Source organism: Elgaria multicarinata, chromosome 1 (assembly GCF_023053635.1).
Source record: "Elgaria multicarinata webbii isolate HBS135686 ecotype San Diego chromosome 1, rElgMul1.1.pri, whole genome shotgun sequence".
In the NCBI taxonomy this organism is placed as follows: domain Eukaryota; kingdom Metazoa; phylum Chordata; class Lepidosauria; order Squamata; family Anguidae; genus Elgaria; species Elgaria multicarinata.
In genome coordinates, this window is record NC_086171.1 from 48,953,694 (window position 1) to 48,972,476 (window position 18,783).

Sequence of the window (18,783 nt, forward strand, 5' to 3'; positions counted from 1 at the left end):
TGGCCTGTGGAACCACAGTTTTGTGGGGAGGACAACACATGAAGATGACTTTTAACATATGCTGCTGTTCCCATCACAACTGTGCTCTCCCAGTGTGCTGGGTAGAGCGCAATTCCCATGGGGAGGATGGTGTGCATGAAGAGTCATTCTCACATGCCTTCTCCCCAGCACAATCCCTCTTTCCTCTGCAACCTGTGGAACACCTGGGGAAGGGGGACTAAGTGGTAGGTTGAGCTGAAGGTCTCGGAGATCCATATGTGGGCTTTAGGTTGACCATAAGTGGAAGGTAGGTCTCAGTCATTCAACAGAGCAATGCTCAAGATCAGCATCTTTATCCCAGCAGTTCTGAAAACCAACCTGGCTGAATAAGGGTAATATCCAGGACTGTCTTGTTCCACTGAAATGAATAGAAACTGCCCAAGAGCCTCATGCTCTTGTACAATCCCTACTTCATCTTTTCAAATAAGGCTTGAGTTGAGAATTGCTCAACAACGCCTAATCCTAGTCACACTGGGAACTTGTTGAAGGGTGGGGTATAGATCCCTTAAATAAAAATAAATTCCATTTCTACATTATATTAACATGATGGTTTTGCGGCATAGTCACTAAAAACACACCACCCTTATCTTGATTTACTAGAAGTAGGACTAATGGGTGGGAATAGCAAGGAATTTCTTTTCTGCTAAGCACTAGGAGAAATGTCCTAATGGCAAGAGCTGTTGGACGGTGGAATACATTGCCTTGGAATAATGGATGTTTCTTCACTTGGAGGTATTTAAGTAGAGGCTCAATGACTGTCAGAGATGCTGTAGTTACAAGAATCCTACATTGAATAGAAAGCTGGAGTTGATGGTTACAAATGTCTCTTCCAACTCTTAATACTCGGTGATTAAGAAGAAACACTATCATCATTTTTGTGTTTTTACAAAATTCCACAGAAATCAACATCCCTATTTTTCTATAATAAGGAAGCATCTTGCACTTCCACTGTAAGAGCTATAGCACTTAATGTGACTTCCCTTTGGTTTTAGTCAGTTACAAATGCATTCTCTTGAGAGTTCACTATTGCATCAATATTATCTAGTCACAGAAAGTGTTAAAAAGTAATCCTGAAATCTTAGTCACACTTACTGGGAAACATAAGAGCTCTGCTGGATCAGACCAAGGGGATTTAATAGTCCTTCAAGTACTGATATTGGTATAAAAAGCACGTATGTAACATTAAAGAATACAAATTTTAGAAGTTATTGCAGTGTAGTTGGATCTGCAATTTGAAAGCAAAATATGGTTCTACTCCATCTGCTATGCTACTGTTATGCCAGATGATGCTGGTACAGAACTCTAAGTTTTCTATAACAACTGTTTAAAGCAGGTGATGGTCCCTGAACATTCTACACATAATAAATAACAAGATTATTTGTCCTAACCTCATGAAATCTTGCACCTAAAATCAGTGTTATGAGAGCTATACAATTTTTCCTTGAAGTGCACCTTTGACACAAGTGTGCCCAGTTTTTGCGCACCATAACGAATTACCAGCTTTTCCTTTGGCCAGTTTAGGCTTTATAAAAACACTTCAGGTTTTAAATGTAAAACGATCATGGAGTCATCTCATTTTGCTTCTATTATATCATTAATACAAATATTTAGCATACTGATATAAAAGCAGATATAAAAAATGCCATGAAAGTTACAAGTAGTTGTTTAAGGTAAAATCCAACGCTATTTCTATAATTCTAAACCTTTCATTGTTGTTTTGATTACAAAATGATGCCTATGGCCTTAGCTAGACCTAAAGTTCATCCCGGGGTCGTCCCAGAGTCGTCCCTGCCTGCTTCCAGGATATCCTGTGTGTCATTTACATGAACAGGGATGACCCCGAGACGATCCCAGGATAAACCTTAGGTCTAGCTAAGGCCTGAGTTTCAATTTGAATCGAAAAGTGGTGATTTTGGCAGCTGTTCTGGATTTTTAAATTTTCATTTTCTCAGAATCACAGGGCCACAGAAGTCTGGTTTATACACAAAAGGAATGCTCTATGACCACCATGGTTAGTTGCAAAATATAATTTTGTACAGTGTTATTGCACAAAATAATTTCAATTGGTGCCCATTTTGTTATATTTCAGGCTTCTAAAATGCTTGGGATAAGTGCAATTAGCCTGCCTTCAAAACTGATTAAACAGTATGGCTGCAAGAGCAAATTTTTGCTAGTAAGAAGTGGCCATCAGCCATCTTGGCTGCGCACTTGTTTTCGGGTCAAAGCTAAAAATGCATTGCTTCGGAAGAGACCGATTTTGATGTAAGGCCAAAAAAACACACTAACACTCAAGCAAACAGATTCCTTTCAAATATTCTCAAGACTTGGGAAATCTAACTGACTACAGCAAGAACCCAACATATGCAGATGGAATTCATTTCAGTTGGGGCATGTCGAGACGGGGCAATATCCCAGGCATTGCCCTGGGATCATCCCTGTGCGTCCACATGACGCACAAGGGATCCCGGAGGCAGGGAGGGATGATCCCTCCCTTGGCCCAGGATAACCGGGATGGCTTTAATCCCGACTTTTCCCGCAGTCTCGGGATCGTCCCGAGACCGTGGGACATGGGGGCAGCCATCTCAGTTTCATCCCGGCTCCTCACGAGTAACCACAAGGAGCTGGGAACTGGAGCTGCTGAGGAGCTCCGTGCCCATCGGGGGTGGGGTGAGGGGAGTGGGAGAGGTGAGCGCTCATCTTCCAAAAAAATATATGGTGGGCACAACATCCTACGTCTTCCCGGACTATAAGGGCTCAATGGCCTTATAGGCCCCTTCCAACTCTACTATTCTATGATTCTATGACGTTGCATGTGGCATGTAGACTGAGGGAGAGATCTTGCGATCATCATATCGCGAGATCCTCCCCCTTCCGTCGGTAGATCTAGCCATGTCCTTGGAGAGGCACACGAAAGGGTTACACTAAACACGATGGCTATGGTTCAGTGGTAGATTATATGCTTTGAATGCAGAATGCACCATGGTCAACCCCCAGCATCTCCAGGTAGGGCTCAGAAAGAACCCTGCCTGAAACCCTGGAGAGCCTGTGTCAGTCAGCAATGACAATACCGGGCCAGATGGACCAATGGTCTGACTCCGTATAAGACAGCTTCCTAGCTCTCTACTTCACAAATATATAGAATAAGAAAAAATGGAATCAAATGATTGCAGTTTTCTTAGTAGAAGATTATTCATCACCACCAAGGATTTTAAAATATTAAATACGAATGTATTTAGTATTTATTAATTCAACTACAAATGCATTGGCAACAACTTCCAGTTTAAATTCCCACTTTCTGACAACATTACACAAACATTCAACAGTGTTTTTCTCCTCACAAGTCCACCCACTTAACACAAGCAATGAATTACCTGGTGGTATTTCTTCAGTATGTTGTGCATTTCTGCTACATCTTCACTTGTTATAGTTTTGATGACATATCTTTTGTCATAAGAGGTGTGAAATCGGGCACCGCTCCGAGCTTGAGAATCGTTAGCAAGCGGGCAACTTCTTGTCAGAGAATTCTGTCATATTAATTAAAAAAAATATATGTCAGAATAAAACGTTAGTGTAATTAAAACATTAAATGCCTAACTGGATTATGCTATTGTCAAAATATGACCGTTCCTTGGATTATATCATGAATACTTTGGGAAAAGATCAAGGTGGCCGAATCAATTTAATAGTATTGTGACATTCTGTAAATCGCGTTAAAATATTCCTGGGGAAATCAGAACAATCACAGTACAATAGACCCCTGGGAAGACATTTCACTAGCAGCCGGTTTAACACTGTATGTTCAGAATGAACATTTTCAGCATGGAGGATCTTTGGGGGTGAGGGGACATAACTGATTCTAAAAAAAATCTTCAAATATTTAACCATTTGTGTCAGTTTGCTGCTATAGTTTTGGCATACAGTTCTTTGTGTTCAGAAACAGCCCTTCCTCGTTGTAATAGCAATGTTGTCATGCAGCCAATCACGTTTGGCTAAAAGAAGTTGTCAATGCTATTAAGAAGAGGAGTTCTTATCAATCAAAACATGGCGCCATAGCTGTTCACTTTGGAGAACCATTCCCACCATGCCAATTGTAGGGGATGGGGGAGGGGCAGGAAAGCAGAAGGCGGTACTTATTATGCATCATCCTGCACAACCATTTTCTCCCACTTTTGTACCTACCCCCATGAGACTGTTAAGAGAGAAGTACTTTTCTGATGCAGAAAATGTTGCCAAAATGCACCCCCCATGCCCCATTATAGCTTAACTCTAGTTTAAATTGATTGGTTTATGCCACGACCTACATGCTAAGAGTTAGGTGAACTAAAGTGCTTTTTGTTCTAAACTGCTACATGCAACCAGACCTGACGTGTTTCTTGAATCTTCTTTCAAGTCAATACTACATGTATTGTTCACAACAGAGATCAATTAATCTTTATGATTGTTCCTCAAGTAAAAAAAGATCAACACTTCTGAATTCTGACAGTCTACCATCTCCCCATTACATTACTGACAAGGAAAAGGGATCTATATTACTGGAAAGGAACAGAAGTCCCTCTCATCATATATAATGCAAACTGAAATTTAATATACTTTTTTTTAGAAGCTGAAAAGCAAGCAGTAGATGAACAAATGTTATGGCTTTCTGCAAGATAGCCATTTTAATGTCAATACAATACAGGTTTAGGCTTTGAAATTTAATGCAGCGCATCTTCAAATGGTGCTAGTCTCAGCAAGTGTCTCATCTTAATATATTTTAAGAATGAGGGATTATAGCAGCAGCAAAAAAGCAATGCATTTTATTTCTTAAGATAAAAATAGCTGTCCAAGATAGAGTGTCATTCTGAAAGAATGAGGACATGTTCAAAGAGGAGGTTTGTTCTATCACAACATGGTGCCAAGAATGTAGACTCAGCCTTTTTAATTGAATCTTTATTTACATTCAGGTCCCTTTTATTGGTCCTATTATCTTCATTAATGTACAATAATCTGCGTTCCAGGAAGGAGTCAGAATGGCTCAAGGAAGCAAAGATAAAATAAATAAATAAATAAAATGGATGGGCCTAGTGTAAAGGCTATGCAGATCTATGGTTAATTTGCTACAGATTATGGTGCAATCCTATGGGATGTACCCAGGCTACGCATAAGCTTCTGAACTCAGAGGCTCACAAGTACCCAATGCAGAGTGGGCAGTGCATGGCGCCTCCCGCCATGCATTTTAGCTAGACAGGCGATTTCACCCATCTAGCGGAGGCATCAGGGAGGGGAACAGCAGAAAGCAGGGGATGGCTGTGGATACCTCGTAACCCTCCATCCCCGTTCTCCTCCCCCTGCCCTGCCCCGGAAAGCCCCCTTTAGTCGTTTGCAAGCTCGCAGCAGTGGCCAGTGTATTTCTTTCTGTGCTGGCTGTGAGGGGGCGGAGAGCGTGGTTTCCTGGACCCGAGCTCTGACCCATTTCTTTCCAAGCACAATCCTATGCATGTTTAGAGAGAGAAAAAGGTCCTACAACTTCCAGCATTCCACCAGCCAGCCATGCGACCAACGTCTCTGTACTTCAGTGAAATGAATCATTTCCTTCACTTTAAATATTCCATGTCCCCAAATTTTCAATCAAGGAATAAGAGCTGAAGAACATATTATTGCAGGAATTACTTATAGGAAGGGCTGCGTTGCATATTAGGTTCCTCCCATAAATATGTTCCTGGTCATGGTTAGCATGCATCACATGAAGAAAATTCTAAGTAGCTGATGTAACCCCAAGGCACAGAAAAAGAAGCTCACTAGAGGCCAGTTTTGTTTCCCGTTAGTCTCTCCAAAGCCTTATCTTGTATGCTTCAATTTCCTCTCTCGTAATTAAAATGCCTATCAAGCTCAAACTGAATAGCATATAACAGCTACAGTTGGCTTCTTTTCTGTACATTATTGTGAATGAAACATCACTGCCTGAGTTCCACACTCACACTTAAGCTAATACTCCATGGCTTTTGCTAACACGAGAACAAGTTTTCTGGTTCACAAAAATTGACTACTTTTATGGAGGTCACCAGTGCTTGAATTATGGGAAGTGGGGCTTAATAAAATCTACAAGCTCCACCCAATTTTAACCAAAATTGACCCACTATAGCTTAACACAGTAGGTATGGAGACCATCATGAAAGGAATCACTCTGAACACCCTGTAAAACTGAGTACTGGAGGTCAATTTAGGAAAAAAAGACATTCTATAAACTACATATAGAAATGGAATATGGTCATGAGACCTTTATTTTAAACACACAATACCATTCCTATAACGCTAATCTATCCAATAGCTGCCTTCTGAGCAACCTTTGGTGGAAAATGTCATGATGTCTTTGCAAGGTCAATAAAAAGATTGTCCATGTGCACAGAGAGCAGTTAGCTAGAGAATTTGTTGAAGGTCATGTAATTTAAGCTGACCTTTAACACTTACAACTTCAATCAAACCAAGCACATGTCCCATACCAGAGGGATACAGGTACTTGTTAGATCTACTGTATTATATACCCTGATAAAGTCCAAAAGGCCGAGCATGGTTATTTTTAAAGGGAATTTGTAACTCATTTTCAACAGGGATTTTAATGCAGATAAAGACTGTCTGTATATCATGCTTAATGCCTAGTCTGGAAACAAGGACTTAGAACATTTTTATTATAGCTTTCGTCAGTAAGCAGATATTCACTTCCAACTTCAAGTGCAACACTGAGGCCTAGAATTATTACTTTAAAAAAGAAAGAAAGTGGGAGGGAGGAAGGAAAGTGTTGCTACATTTTCATCTTGCCCTGTCTTCGATGAGCTTGCATGAGTTTACCAGTCAATTCCCAGCCAAACACTGACTAAACCCAGACCTACTTAACAATGGCCTGGTTCACACATTAGGCTACACCATAGTATAGTTTGTTGAAATGTGGCTTGTCATTGACGTGGTTCACACATAACCCAGAGTATGGGTTATTTCTTTACTCACAGTTTATCCATGATTTGTCTGCCAGATGATCGCACAATCACAGGTTGTTTTTTTTCAATTCCTGCGTTGTTTGATTCCCTCCTCATTCACTCAATCCCTTCCTGTATCCCAAATGCCTCTGTAGTACTGGCATGTAAAGTGGCTGTTCCCCCCCACCCCACTCTTACCTGCCACCTCTGCAGCCTGAATAAACAACCCATGGTTCTGGGTTTGCACACAACGACAACCTATAGTTAAAACAACCCAGAGTTCACAACCCAACAACAAACCATGTGTTCTCTTCCTGGATTGTCTGTAGTTAACAACCCATAGTCAACCCATAGTTGCTGGTCTGAAGTATGATGTTTCACAGCGTCACTGATTTAGGTTTAATGTATTTCACTATTCCACTGTTTCTGTGATAAGGTTTTAAATATATGTCACTTTGGTGATATTGTAAGCTACTTTGTGGAGGCCATTTTGTCCAGAAAAGTGGGAAGTAATTACTTAAAGAAATGTAAATCAAGGAGGGAGAGAAGGGGGAGGAGAGCATGGATAATTCCCTGCAATTGTTGCTAAGGAAATGACAGTGTCAGGGAGAGAAGCAATTAATCTGTAGAAAACTGATCAGCTAGTAAAAGGAGAAAGAGAGATGAGGGATAAAAAAGAAGTGTTGCTGGAATCCCGAAATGGAGGGCGGGGCAGGGAGAAGTATTGCTGGAATCCTGTGGGGTGAATCTAGTGAGGTGGGAGCTGTGATCAGGCATCGGAAGTGACAGCATTGTCTGAAGGCCAAACATTACAGCCTGGGCCACAAGCGACAAAACAGCTGTGAGGAGCAGGGGATCCAGTAGCTGGATCATCCATGGCACCATACAGGACTTCATCAACAAAGGGGACGGAAATGACAGCACATCATATAAGAAAGGATTTGGCATGGTAAAAACAATATATGTTAAAGGTGAGTTCCTTCCTTCTTTCTTTCTTTTTTTAAAAAGGTTTTTACATTTAAGTGTTTGTGTTGGTTTAAATGCACCTTTCCAGATGATGCAACTTAATCATGGTTTAACACTTGCCACAGAACCAAGCAGCGACAGATGCAAAGGACAAGATGGGTAGGGTGACCCTATGGAAAGGAGGACAGGGCTCCTGTATCTTTAACAATTGCACAGAAAAGGGAATTTCAGCAGGTGTGATTTGTATATATGGAGAACCTGGTGAAATTTCCTCTTCATCACAACAGTTAAAGTGCAGGAGCTATACTAGAGTGACCAGATTTAAAAGAGGGCAGGGCACCTGCAGCTTTAACTGTTGTGATGAAGAGGAAATTTCACCAGGTTCTCCATATATACAAATCACACCTGCTGAAATTCCCTTTTCAATACAACTGTTAAAGATACAGGAGCCCTGTCCTCCTTTCCATTTGGTCACCCTAAAGATGGGTGAAGCTTTGGCACGAAGGACACAGAAAAAGGTATGAGGAAAACGCTCCTCATGTTCTCAGCTGTCCAGCGCCCAAGTGCAAGAGCTGACAAACTCAAAAGCAATATTCATTTATTTTATTGATTTATTTACAATACTTATATACCGTTCCATATTTAAAATACTAAAAAGATAAAAAGATTAAAACAGCATATTAAAATTATTCATGTTAAAACAGAATACCAATAAAAGTCATGGCTGGTCAGTTAAGGAATGCTTCCTGGAAAAGGGCTGTTTTCAGGAGGCACTGGAAGCAGCACTGTGTTGGCACCTGCCTGGCTACCAGGGGCAGGGAATTCCAAAGAAAAAGGGCCACCACACTGAAGGCTCTTTTCCAGGTGGATTCCAGTCGGGCCATAGGTCCATGTGGAACCACCAGGAGCAGGCCCTCTGATGTCCTCAGTGACTGGGCAGGTTGGTAAGGGAGAAGGAAACATAGCCAAGATGCTGGGCAAAAATGAAAACGTCAAACATTGACGATCTTCTAGGCACTTTTTTTTTTAAACACCTTTAAGCACCACAGTTGGGAGAAAGTTTTGCACATGTTGGTGATTCAGGAAGATACTGTAGGATTCCTCCCATTCTAGAAGTCTAAGACCCAGACATCTGTTGTCTTAACATTTACTCAATGAAAATTTCAAGGAGCAGCAGAATGGAGAAGAAAAACAGCAGTATCCTTTCTCTTTGAAGTTCATCTGCACTATGGGTGTTTAGGGATTAGCAACAGACTCCAAGAGGGTAGGAAGAATTTAAAGGTCAATTTAATTAGCCCTTTCTAATCTCCAATCTTTTATACCGCGCACTGGCATATTAATATCATTAAATTATAATTACAAGTTTCACAAAACCAAAGATTATTTATGCAGGCACACAGTATATTTAATCTACATATTGAGCATGTTAATAGTTGAGCCTAAAAAAGGCTTTAGAGTTAAAAAAAAAAGTCATAGAAAACTCTTCTTTTTCTGCTGAGGTAGGCGGCCATCAGATTCTCTTTTTGTATGATAAAACATGAAGATATTTTTTAAAAATAAATAAATCGGGAAGAATAAGGTTTTAAGTGGAAATGACCAGTTCAGGTCATCCCAGTCATAATTTAAAACAGAATGACAAACCTGACTGGAGAGTAAGGTGCATTGGAATAAAGACGCAGCAGCCTGGCGGATCCCTAGTCCTACTGTGCCCCTTTCCACACAGCTGCCCTTTCAATAATGTCACTGGACACCCCCAGAGTCTAAAGCAGGAATCCCATAGCTTAAGGGTTGCTACCTCAATGACAGACGTCACAGTGAAATGACATACACCAAGGAAAACGATGACAGCAAGACAGCAAGCCGTATGGTGCTCTGAGTTATTTATCAGAAGGAAGACCCAGGCTTGGGAAGAGCAAGTGCACCTATTCCACAGGGCTTTAACAGATGTGGGACAGATTGATTTATGAAACAGTAATATTCCGGGGTAGGCTGCCCTTCCTAGAGTCAAACACTCCCTAAAAAGGAAAGGATAGTGTTGCCTGAAGGTGTGTAGAACCTGGCGAAAGAATTAGGGGATGCTTTGGAAAAGTCACTGAGGTCGTCAGAGGGCATGCTCCTAGTGGTTCCAATTGGACCTATGGTCCAATTGGGAGTCCACCAGAAGAAGAGCCTTCAGCGTGGTGGCCCCCTTTCTGTGGAACTCCCCACTCCTGGAGGCCAGGCAAGCGCCAATGCTGTGTTGTTTCCGGTGCCTCTTGAAAACAGTCTTATTCCAGGAAGCATTCCTTGACTGACAGACAAGGTTTTTATTGGTATTCTGTGGTGTGTGGGTTTTTTGTTTGTGTGTTTTTTAGTATAATAATGGTGATTTAATTTTTGTATCTTTTTTTATTTTTATTTTCTACAATACTTAAACATACACCATTACAATTAAAGAAAACAACATACTACATAAATGTTGATTAACATTAATAGCGTATCTACATAACATAATCAAACTTAACATATAAGTGCACCCCCCACCTCGGGATCTCATTCCTGATTCCAAAATCTCATACTTTCTTCTGCTGGCGGTTTCCCACTTCCCTTAGAAAACACGAATATTAGGAACTGTTTCCAGATTCCTTCAAAATCATTTGTTTTAGCTATACCTCTTCTCAATTTAATATCACAAGTCAATTTATCATTAATAGCTATATCCCATACTTCTTTGTACCATTCTTCAATACAATAATCTCCTTGAATCTTCCAGTTCCTACCTACAATCAATCTTGCTGCAGTCAGCAAATTCGTTATCAATTCCTTAATTTCTTTTTTACATTTTAAATCTTCATATAGTGACAGTAATGCAACTTTTGGTGTTCGTTCTATCTTCATTCCCACAATTTCTTCAATCTCCAAAAACGCCATCTTGTATCTTTTACTGTTTTAATTCTTATGTTCTCTGCTCTGGAATCAGATATGGAGCAGTATATAAATTTTGTAAATAAATAAAATAAGAATTGAGAACTTTTGGAGGATCGTTACCAAGTTATCTTTAAAAAATTAATTCTAAACCATGAATCTTATCTGTATTTAAGATATTCTATTCCCATCTCCACATTAAAATTGCTAAAGAAACTAAATGCATAGCCACTAGAAAACACTAAGTACACAAAAACAAAAGCCATTCTTGCTTCTTGTTCCCTCTGTGTTCTCTGAATTTATAAGTGAAAGAAAGAAGTTAGGATGTTGATGAGCTGCTCTCGAGACAGGAAGCTACAAAGGACGGCAAGGCACTTTAATAGCACTCTAGCACTGTAATAAAACTATGCAAAGTCCACATGTTGTCTTTGCTAATTACAAGATACTAGTACATTTTCTCAGGCACTTTGGTATCCACATTATTTGCTATTCAAATACTCTCAAGAGCAAAACTGGATAGAGTAATCAAATTTAGGCCTTAGCTAGACCTAAGGTTTATCCCGGGATCGTCCCGGGGTCATCCCTGTTCACGTAAATGACACACAGGATATCCCAGGAGCAGGCAGGGACGACCCCAGGACGATCCCAGGATAAACCTTAGGTCTGGCTAAGGCCTAAGTCTCCTTGTATATCCAAAACGTGAAAAATAATTATAGAAAACCTCAGGTAAGTGCCTGCTTGCTTTCACAATAGCAGGATTAAGTTGCAGACCAGCAGTTTATCCCACTTCCCTTAAAAACTATGTGGGGAATGTGGCCTTTTTAGCTTCCTCCTCCAATGAACAAGTTTTCTGATCAAGACTACAATACAACTGTTAGTGGGACTGAATTCTTGATATTGAGAGATTAAAAAATAAGGTCCCCAAATGAAATCAAAAGGACAGAACTGTCAGCCATCCTGTCCAATACAGTATAATAAATCTTTACCATTTCCTATATCTTAACACTAACAGGAAATTCACAGTGTGCTTTGTGAAGCAGCTGATTTCAAAAGGAGATGTTTTACCATTTCTTTGTAAGCATACTGATTAAACCCAGTAAGCCTTTTCCCTGATAAAGGTCAAAGTCATCTGCTAATGACTGTCCTACTTTTATGACAGTGGTCTGATAGCTATTGATTGGGACTCTCAGCGGAGTGAAAAGCATTAACAAGCACAATCCAAATCAAGACCATTTAGCCTTTTCAGTTAATGTAAACTTTCCAATAATTAACACTCTGCAACCCTTTCAAAAATCATTGGGGCAGCAATCCTAAATACACTCATTTGGAAGAAGGACTATGGAGATCAAAGGGTTTTATTTCCAAGTAAGTGAGATAGGTTTGGAATGTTTGCGAATTTGGGCCTAAACTACTTAAGAGTTAACTGAAAGTCAGGTGCCTCTGTTCTGTTCTTATATGGAAATTAAGCACAATGATTTGCAGGATTTTAAATATTAAACAGGGAATTTAAGTTAAGACACCACTGTATTTGCTCATCTGCTCATACACTTTTAAGTGCAGAATGTGTTTTTGGAATGCGAGTGCTGGAAATATTTCATAAAATGGATTTCAGCTTGAGTGTAATAACCGCAACTTATCATCTGCAGACTTACTCTGGAAGTTCATGTTATGAACACATTATGTCTAGCCTCTGGAACAACTTATCAAGGACATCTACTGTAGATTTCAAACACAAAGACATTTTGGGAGAACAGTTGTTTTAATTATACTGACATGGCCTATTAAACAAACTGGGAAGTCTGCCATTTTGCCCATGTTTGTCCTGCACCGCTCAATGATAATAGCATCGCTGAAAATTAATTCTGGCTGGTATTCCCAAACTACATGTTCTCAAGCATTTAATATAAGAGTTATTTAAAAAATATGGGCGTGGAGAGAATCTGAATGGTAAACCCAATCACCACTTGCATGCAGAAGGGGCAATTCCGGGCATCCAGTTAAAAGGAAGCAGGAAGCAGGTGCAAAGAAACAGCTCTGTGTGAGGCCCTCGAGAGCTGCCAGACAGTGTTGACAATACTGGGCTAGGTGGACCAATAGTCTGACTCAATATATAAAGGAAGCTTCATATATTCTTAGAGGTTCAATCTTCTCTCCCAGATCAAGCTCAGGGGAAAGCAGTTCTGTGTGTTTAACAGAAGCCAGCTGTGCACATCAATCGCTAGAAACTATTAAATCTCACTAATCCACCTTGCCCTTGAAACCATTTTTCAACATTTTAAAGATTAATTCCATGCACACACATCCTTTAAAAATGGAAGGCGGAAGGGACAAATATACATTTCTTCCATTAAATGTAAATGCAGTGCTTTAAACCTAAAAGAGCTGGCATTCCGCCTGAAGCATGAGTGGGAGGGACTACTGAATCAGGGTTTGCAATATATTTGACATAATAGAAGGACCCGCAAATCAAAGCCAGGCAAGAAGGGAAAGGTAGAAGGGGAAAATGTAGCATGTTGTGTACAGATGCACCCCACCCCAATTTATCTGTAAAAGTCAATGCAAGGTGACAAATCAGCAGTGGTTATTGGAGCACGTCAACTAAACGTGAAACAAAAGGAAGTGGCAGTCACAACGGTCATTTAAGAAGGGGGATATGCAGATGAGAAGTAGCAGAGGTGGATTCCCTTGTGGCTGAAACTCTCACAATAACGCACATACACACTTCTGAAAAATAAAAGGTTTCCATTGAAGTAAGCTCTTCAAATTTAGTCTGAATTTTTCTGACAAAAATCTCTTTCCCTTTCTGGTGAGAATGCCCACCTCAAGTTTACTTTGAAATTCTGATTCCTAATAGTACATCTTCCAACAATGGAGAGGAACCATGGAGACTTTGCGAACCACTGTTAGGAAATAGTGGATGGGATCCAATTTTACTCAGAGTAACCCACTGAAATGAATTAACCATGACTTGTTTGTCCTGTTGATTTCAGTAGGCCTTTTCTATGCATGATTAAGTCTGGATCCAAGCTACTGTTATAAACATCTTGTTGCTCAGCCTTTCACAGAGGAAATTGTCACTGTTAATAGTACACTTTAAGCCTATATTTAAATGCACAACCACCACCGTATAGGTTTAAGTTGCCTGCAAGTTGACTGACTGGGGGCAGATGCAAGAACCAGGTGCTACCCTAACTTACTTGTGCAGTGCATTAGCATTCATGATTGAACATGGAAATCCTGCTTTTATGAAAAAGCAGCTACAAGGACATCATGGTTGCTAACACCAACTTGGAAAATACATTGGCGATGTCCATTAAAGGCAAGCACCAATTTTAAGATTTTCCAGATCTTCTTTCTAATCCCATGTCAAGATTTTTGTGAGACTCTCACATTCCACATCTGGGAATTTCACAGTGGGATGGCAGAAATTATGCAATGTGTCCATTAGCGTGGCTTGGTATAGATCATGTTCGTTAAAATATTTGCTATTTCATCTGAAATATGAAAGCTCCTATGCCATCAGTGTGATCATCTTCCAATAATAAACTTCATTAACATCATGTCCATATGATATAGGTAACGGGCCTTGATATACTTTAAGAAAATGTTTTTGTGGCAGACTTGGGACAGATAAGTTGATTTTTACCTTGGATCAACTTGTGGGTGATGATGATAAATCTTTGTCATTCTTGGCTTAATGTGCAAAATATGACTTGCCCACTATGGCTGAACAGCAATACTTGTAATTGCAACGTCCGTTAGAATCTAAGTTTGTCCTGGCTACTTTTACAGCTTCAGAGTCCCCCTCTCTACTGGAAACACTTATTGAGGCTGGTCAGTTATATCGACCCACAATTCATGTTTATAAAAACTTATTATTGGTGAATAAATATGATATATAGGGACTTAAGCAGGAATGGAATAGAGAATTGGATTGTCCCATTTTGCCCAATCAATGGATAACTATGTTAGTGTCTGTATCTGAAGTGTCTGTGGATCTCAGGTTATGGCTTATTCAGCAAAACCTCTTGTTCCGTGTCTATTGGATACTGTAACGTCTTTTTCAAGGGTTTGTCTCAGTCAGCTAATGGCTAGAGTGGTAACATAGCTAATGCTTCTTTTAACCATATGTTTTGGCAATGTCCAATAGTTGTCTCTTTTTGTGAGGAGATAATATATAGATAAACATCATATTGGAACACTCTTTAATATTTACTAATATTTATACATCCTTTTAAATTATCTTCCTGCTTCCTGGAAGTTGGCGCACGGTCAGCACAAATGGATTTCCCACGCTCTTTTTACAGCTAAAAGACTGATATTACAAAAATGGAAGGATAAGCACTCACTCTTCCTATAATGCAATGGACTGAAGACCTTACAATGTTTTCAACATTTGATTGGGTGGTGTATACCCACTTGTCAGGGAGCTGGGATTAGCTGCAATGCTTGGATCCAGTTTTTGCCTATATCCATCTATCTGCTGTTGTAAGGATATTTCCAGTTCTTCATAAGAAAAGCCATAAGCTTTCAAAGGCCATGCAGGTTTACCAAAATTCTTCCGAATACTCTCACACCCTCCCGCTAGTTCAGTTACTTCCTTTTACCAGTGGACTGAGATAGAACCACTTTAGGAGGAAACAGAGTTCTTGTTACTTAGGCACGGGATAATGCAAAGACAATCCAATTCCATTAAAAACGTTGTAAAACTTAATTGTGGTGTTCTTGGATAAGCATATCTTCTTCCCATCTCCTCCAAGGAGATACTACCTAAGGATTTTTCAATGTCTTTACTTTATTATCCATTTAGTACGAGGTAGTTGGCTTTTAGCAACATATAAAAAAGCTTCCTGCAGAAGCTTGCAGGTGGGCTTGGCTTTAAAGATCCTGTTGAGTGAACAGAAGATACTTCCACCTCCTCAAAAGTGAGGCGGGCATCACCAATATTACCCTATCTGCAGCCCTCCGAAGAGCCAGCTACAGAAAATTGTGGGACCCTCCAGAACAGCTTTTAGATAGGGAAGTGAGAAGTGTCTTCTATTTCCTCAGCAGGATCTTTGGATCCAAGCCATGAGAAGTAGCCACCTCTGCCTACACATACATTTCCCGAAGTATAGACATCAACTTTATGGTGTCAAGGGAGATGATATAAATAATGTGTAGCTTGAGTTTGTTGCACTTCTGTCCCATTCCCTCCCAAGGCAGGCTAGCTTCGGTCCCTCTCTGCTGTCCTTCCACTGGTAGGAAAAGACAGCTTTATTAAAGGAGGCCTTTGGCCTCTAATTGGCTCTGTTGAGTTGAGTGCTCTTTGTTTTGTTTTCTTCCAGAAGTCTACTGAGGAAGCCCAAGGCAAACAAGTTTGTTTCATGAAACTATTTCAGAACATGGTTACATTTATTTGTTTATTTATTTACAATATTTATATACTGTTACCCATTGAAAATTTCAGAGCGGTGTACAAGATAAAATAAAAACAGAATAAAGCACTTTAAACAGATTTAAAAAGAAGCAAAATGTACAGTGAACCGTGGCTGGTCATTAAGGAAAGGCTTCCTGGAATAATGACGTTTTCAAGAGGCGCCGAAAGGAATACAAAGTTGGTGCCTGCCTGACCTCCAGAGGCAGGGAATTCCATAGAAGGGGGCTACCACGCTGAAGGCTCTTCCCCTGGTGGACTCCAATCAGAGGATGGGTCTATGCGGGACCACCAGGAGCATGCGCTCGGATGACCTCAGTGGTTGATAGTGGAGAAGACGACAACAAAACTGTGCCAATGGCAAGACTTTCAGTACAGCTTTTCAATAAAACTGAACTAATGTTAAATCGAGGCACTGTGAGAATATAGTCACTGTCCCCCTGCCTCATTCATCCACTAGCTATTGCCTACTGGCTTCCCCTCTGTTGGGCAAAGTTAGAGTCCTACTGATGACAAAGGGTTGGGGAAGAAGATGAGCAAGAGGCCCGAGGGAGAAATAGGAGGTGCAGCTGCTGCAGCCTCGCACAATGTATTTAAAAGTATAGACACCATACAGGTGAAGATCGGGCAGTCCTACTCACCTGTAGTGAAAACATACATTCTTTCTCTGGATGAAAAATGGTCACTTCATATTATTATTATTTACAACATTTATATACCACTCAGTTATCTAACACAGATTTCAAATATTGTAACTTAATACCCCACTTATAGTGTACTGACCTGGAAATCATCAATACAAGATAGGCAGCCTACCTGAAAGTCCTGATCATCAATTCCAAACCTCTCTCGCAGATTACGAAAAACCATTGGACAATATTCCTTGAATTTGAAATGGCTGGGCATATTTTCTCTGAAACACAGATTTAATAAACAAAGTAAATGAGCTGGGAATGTTATATCTATCTTCTATAGAAATACATGCACAGTAGTAGGCTCTCTCTTCTGCCAGGCCAGGAATTTTCCCTAACATAGTGATAGTTACTCTTATATAGAATGCTGTAAAATTGCTACATCAAAAGGCATTCAATGGAATTTTAATACACCTTTGTATTGTGGCTCAGGATGTCATATTTTGCTCAGTAATCCCCTCAGGAGGTCTAATTTAAATAAAAAGGAAGACCAAATAATCTGTGACAGAAAGCAGAACAAAAACATCAAAACTTTCTGGGAAAGAAACCATTGCAACCTCTCCCACTGTGCTTACAGGGGATCACAGAATACCCAGAGCTGTAGCTGCGGCTGTTGTTAGTAGCAGTGGAGGCTGGTGGATCCAATGTCAGTAGAGTGGTGCATCCACTTTGAATTTCTGTCAGAACTCTAAAGGAGCTATCCAAGGTGTGAAGCATCTGACTGGCTCTGAAACCTGGAACAGATTCACCACCCCACCGACATTGGAGCCATCAGCCTCCACTGATTAGTTATCTTTGCCCAGATACAGACATCAATACAGAAAAGTGCCTTATAGGAAGTCCAGTCATTGATCCATCTAGCGCAATATTGTCTACACCAACTATCAGTAACTTTCCAAAGTATCAAGCAGGGTCTTTTCCCAACCCTGTTATCAGAGACCCTCTAAACGACGGAAGTTTCCGGGTCAACTGAATGATGCTGTGCTCAAACAAGAGGTCTGCCATAGTCCCCCCTCGGCCTTATTCCATTTTAAAATATATCGCAGTTAAACTGAAACAAACCCATAACAGCATGAAATCGGCATCGTGTAAAGCTGGCATTGCGCTATGAACCTGCCAAGGAAGGGAGGAAGGACTTTGAATGGAGGGAGAAGAGGTCAAAATGCCTCCCTGCAACCAAGGGAGGCAGATTCAATCATCATGTGTCTACTCAGAAGTAAGTCTCATTGTATTCAATGGTGCTTACTCCCAAGTAAGTGTGAAGAGGGTTGTAAACTTAGTGCAAAACTCTACTTCTACTCAGAAGTACGTCCTGGTTTTCCTGCGGGCTGTGACAAACAGGCAACAAGAACCCCCCCCCTTTTCACCCAAGCTGGGCAGGGAGGGAAGGAGGCGCTCCCCCGATTCAACTGTGTCTCCCATTTAAAGGAGGCCCGGGAAACAGCAGCAAGACCTTCCCTCGCTCCTCTCTTCCCGTGTAATCCGATTCATATCAATTCGTATCCATCCCGCCAAAGAAAGAGGAAGCACAACAGCACTGCATAAACAACAGGATTTCCCTTAATGTAGAGAAGCTTTAATCAGGGGTGAGGAACCATTTTCTTGTTGAGGGATGGATTCCCATGGGGGACAATCTGACAGGGGCCACATGCCAAGGGTGGGCAGGGCCACCCCTTTCTCTCTGCCACCCCCACTCCAACCCCTATTCTCTCTCCCTCTTCCTGGGGCAGATCACTTTTGCCAGAGATGGAAGCTTATCTCTTTTGATATTAGGCCAAAGACAACATGAAATTAGGCCAAGGGCTACAGGCTGCCC

General features: G+C 40.7%; 1 protein-coding gene across 3 annotated transcripts in view; it reads right to left on the minus strand.

Moving 5' to 3' along the window:
• Window positions 1–18,783, minus strand: part of PIP4K2A (phosphatidylinositol-5-phosphate 4-kinase type 2 alpha) — a 75,261-nt gene that overhangs the window by 25,194 nt on the left and 31,284 nt on the right. For all 3 annotated transcript variants that reach the window (XM_063127769.1, XM_063127761.1, XM_063127752.1), the window contains exons 3-4: window positions 17,092–17,188; window positions 3,411–3,563 (exon numbers count right to left, since the gene is read on the minus strand). In XM_063127769.1, the coding sequence (XP_062983839.1) occupies window positions 3,411–3,563; window positions 17,092–17,188 (250 nt within the window). The remainder of the gene's footprint in view (window positions 1–3,410; window positions 3,564–17,091; window positions 17,189–18,783) is intronic.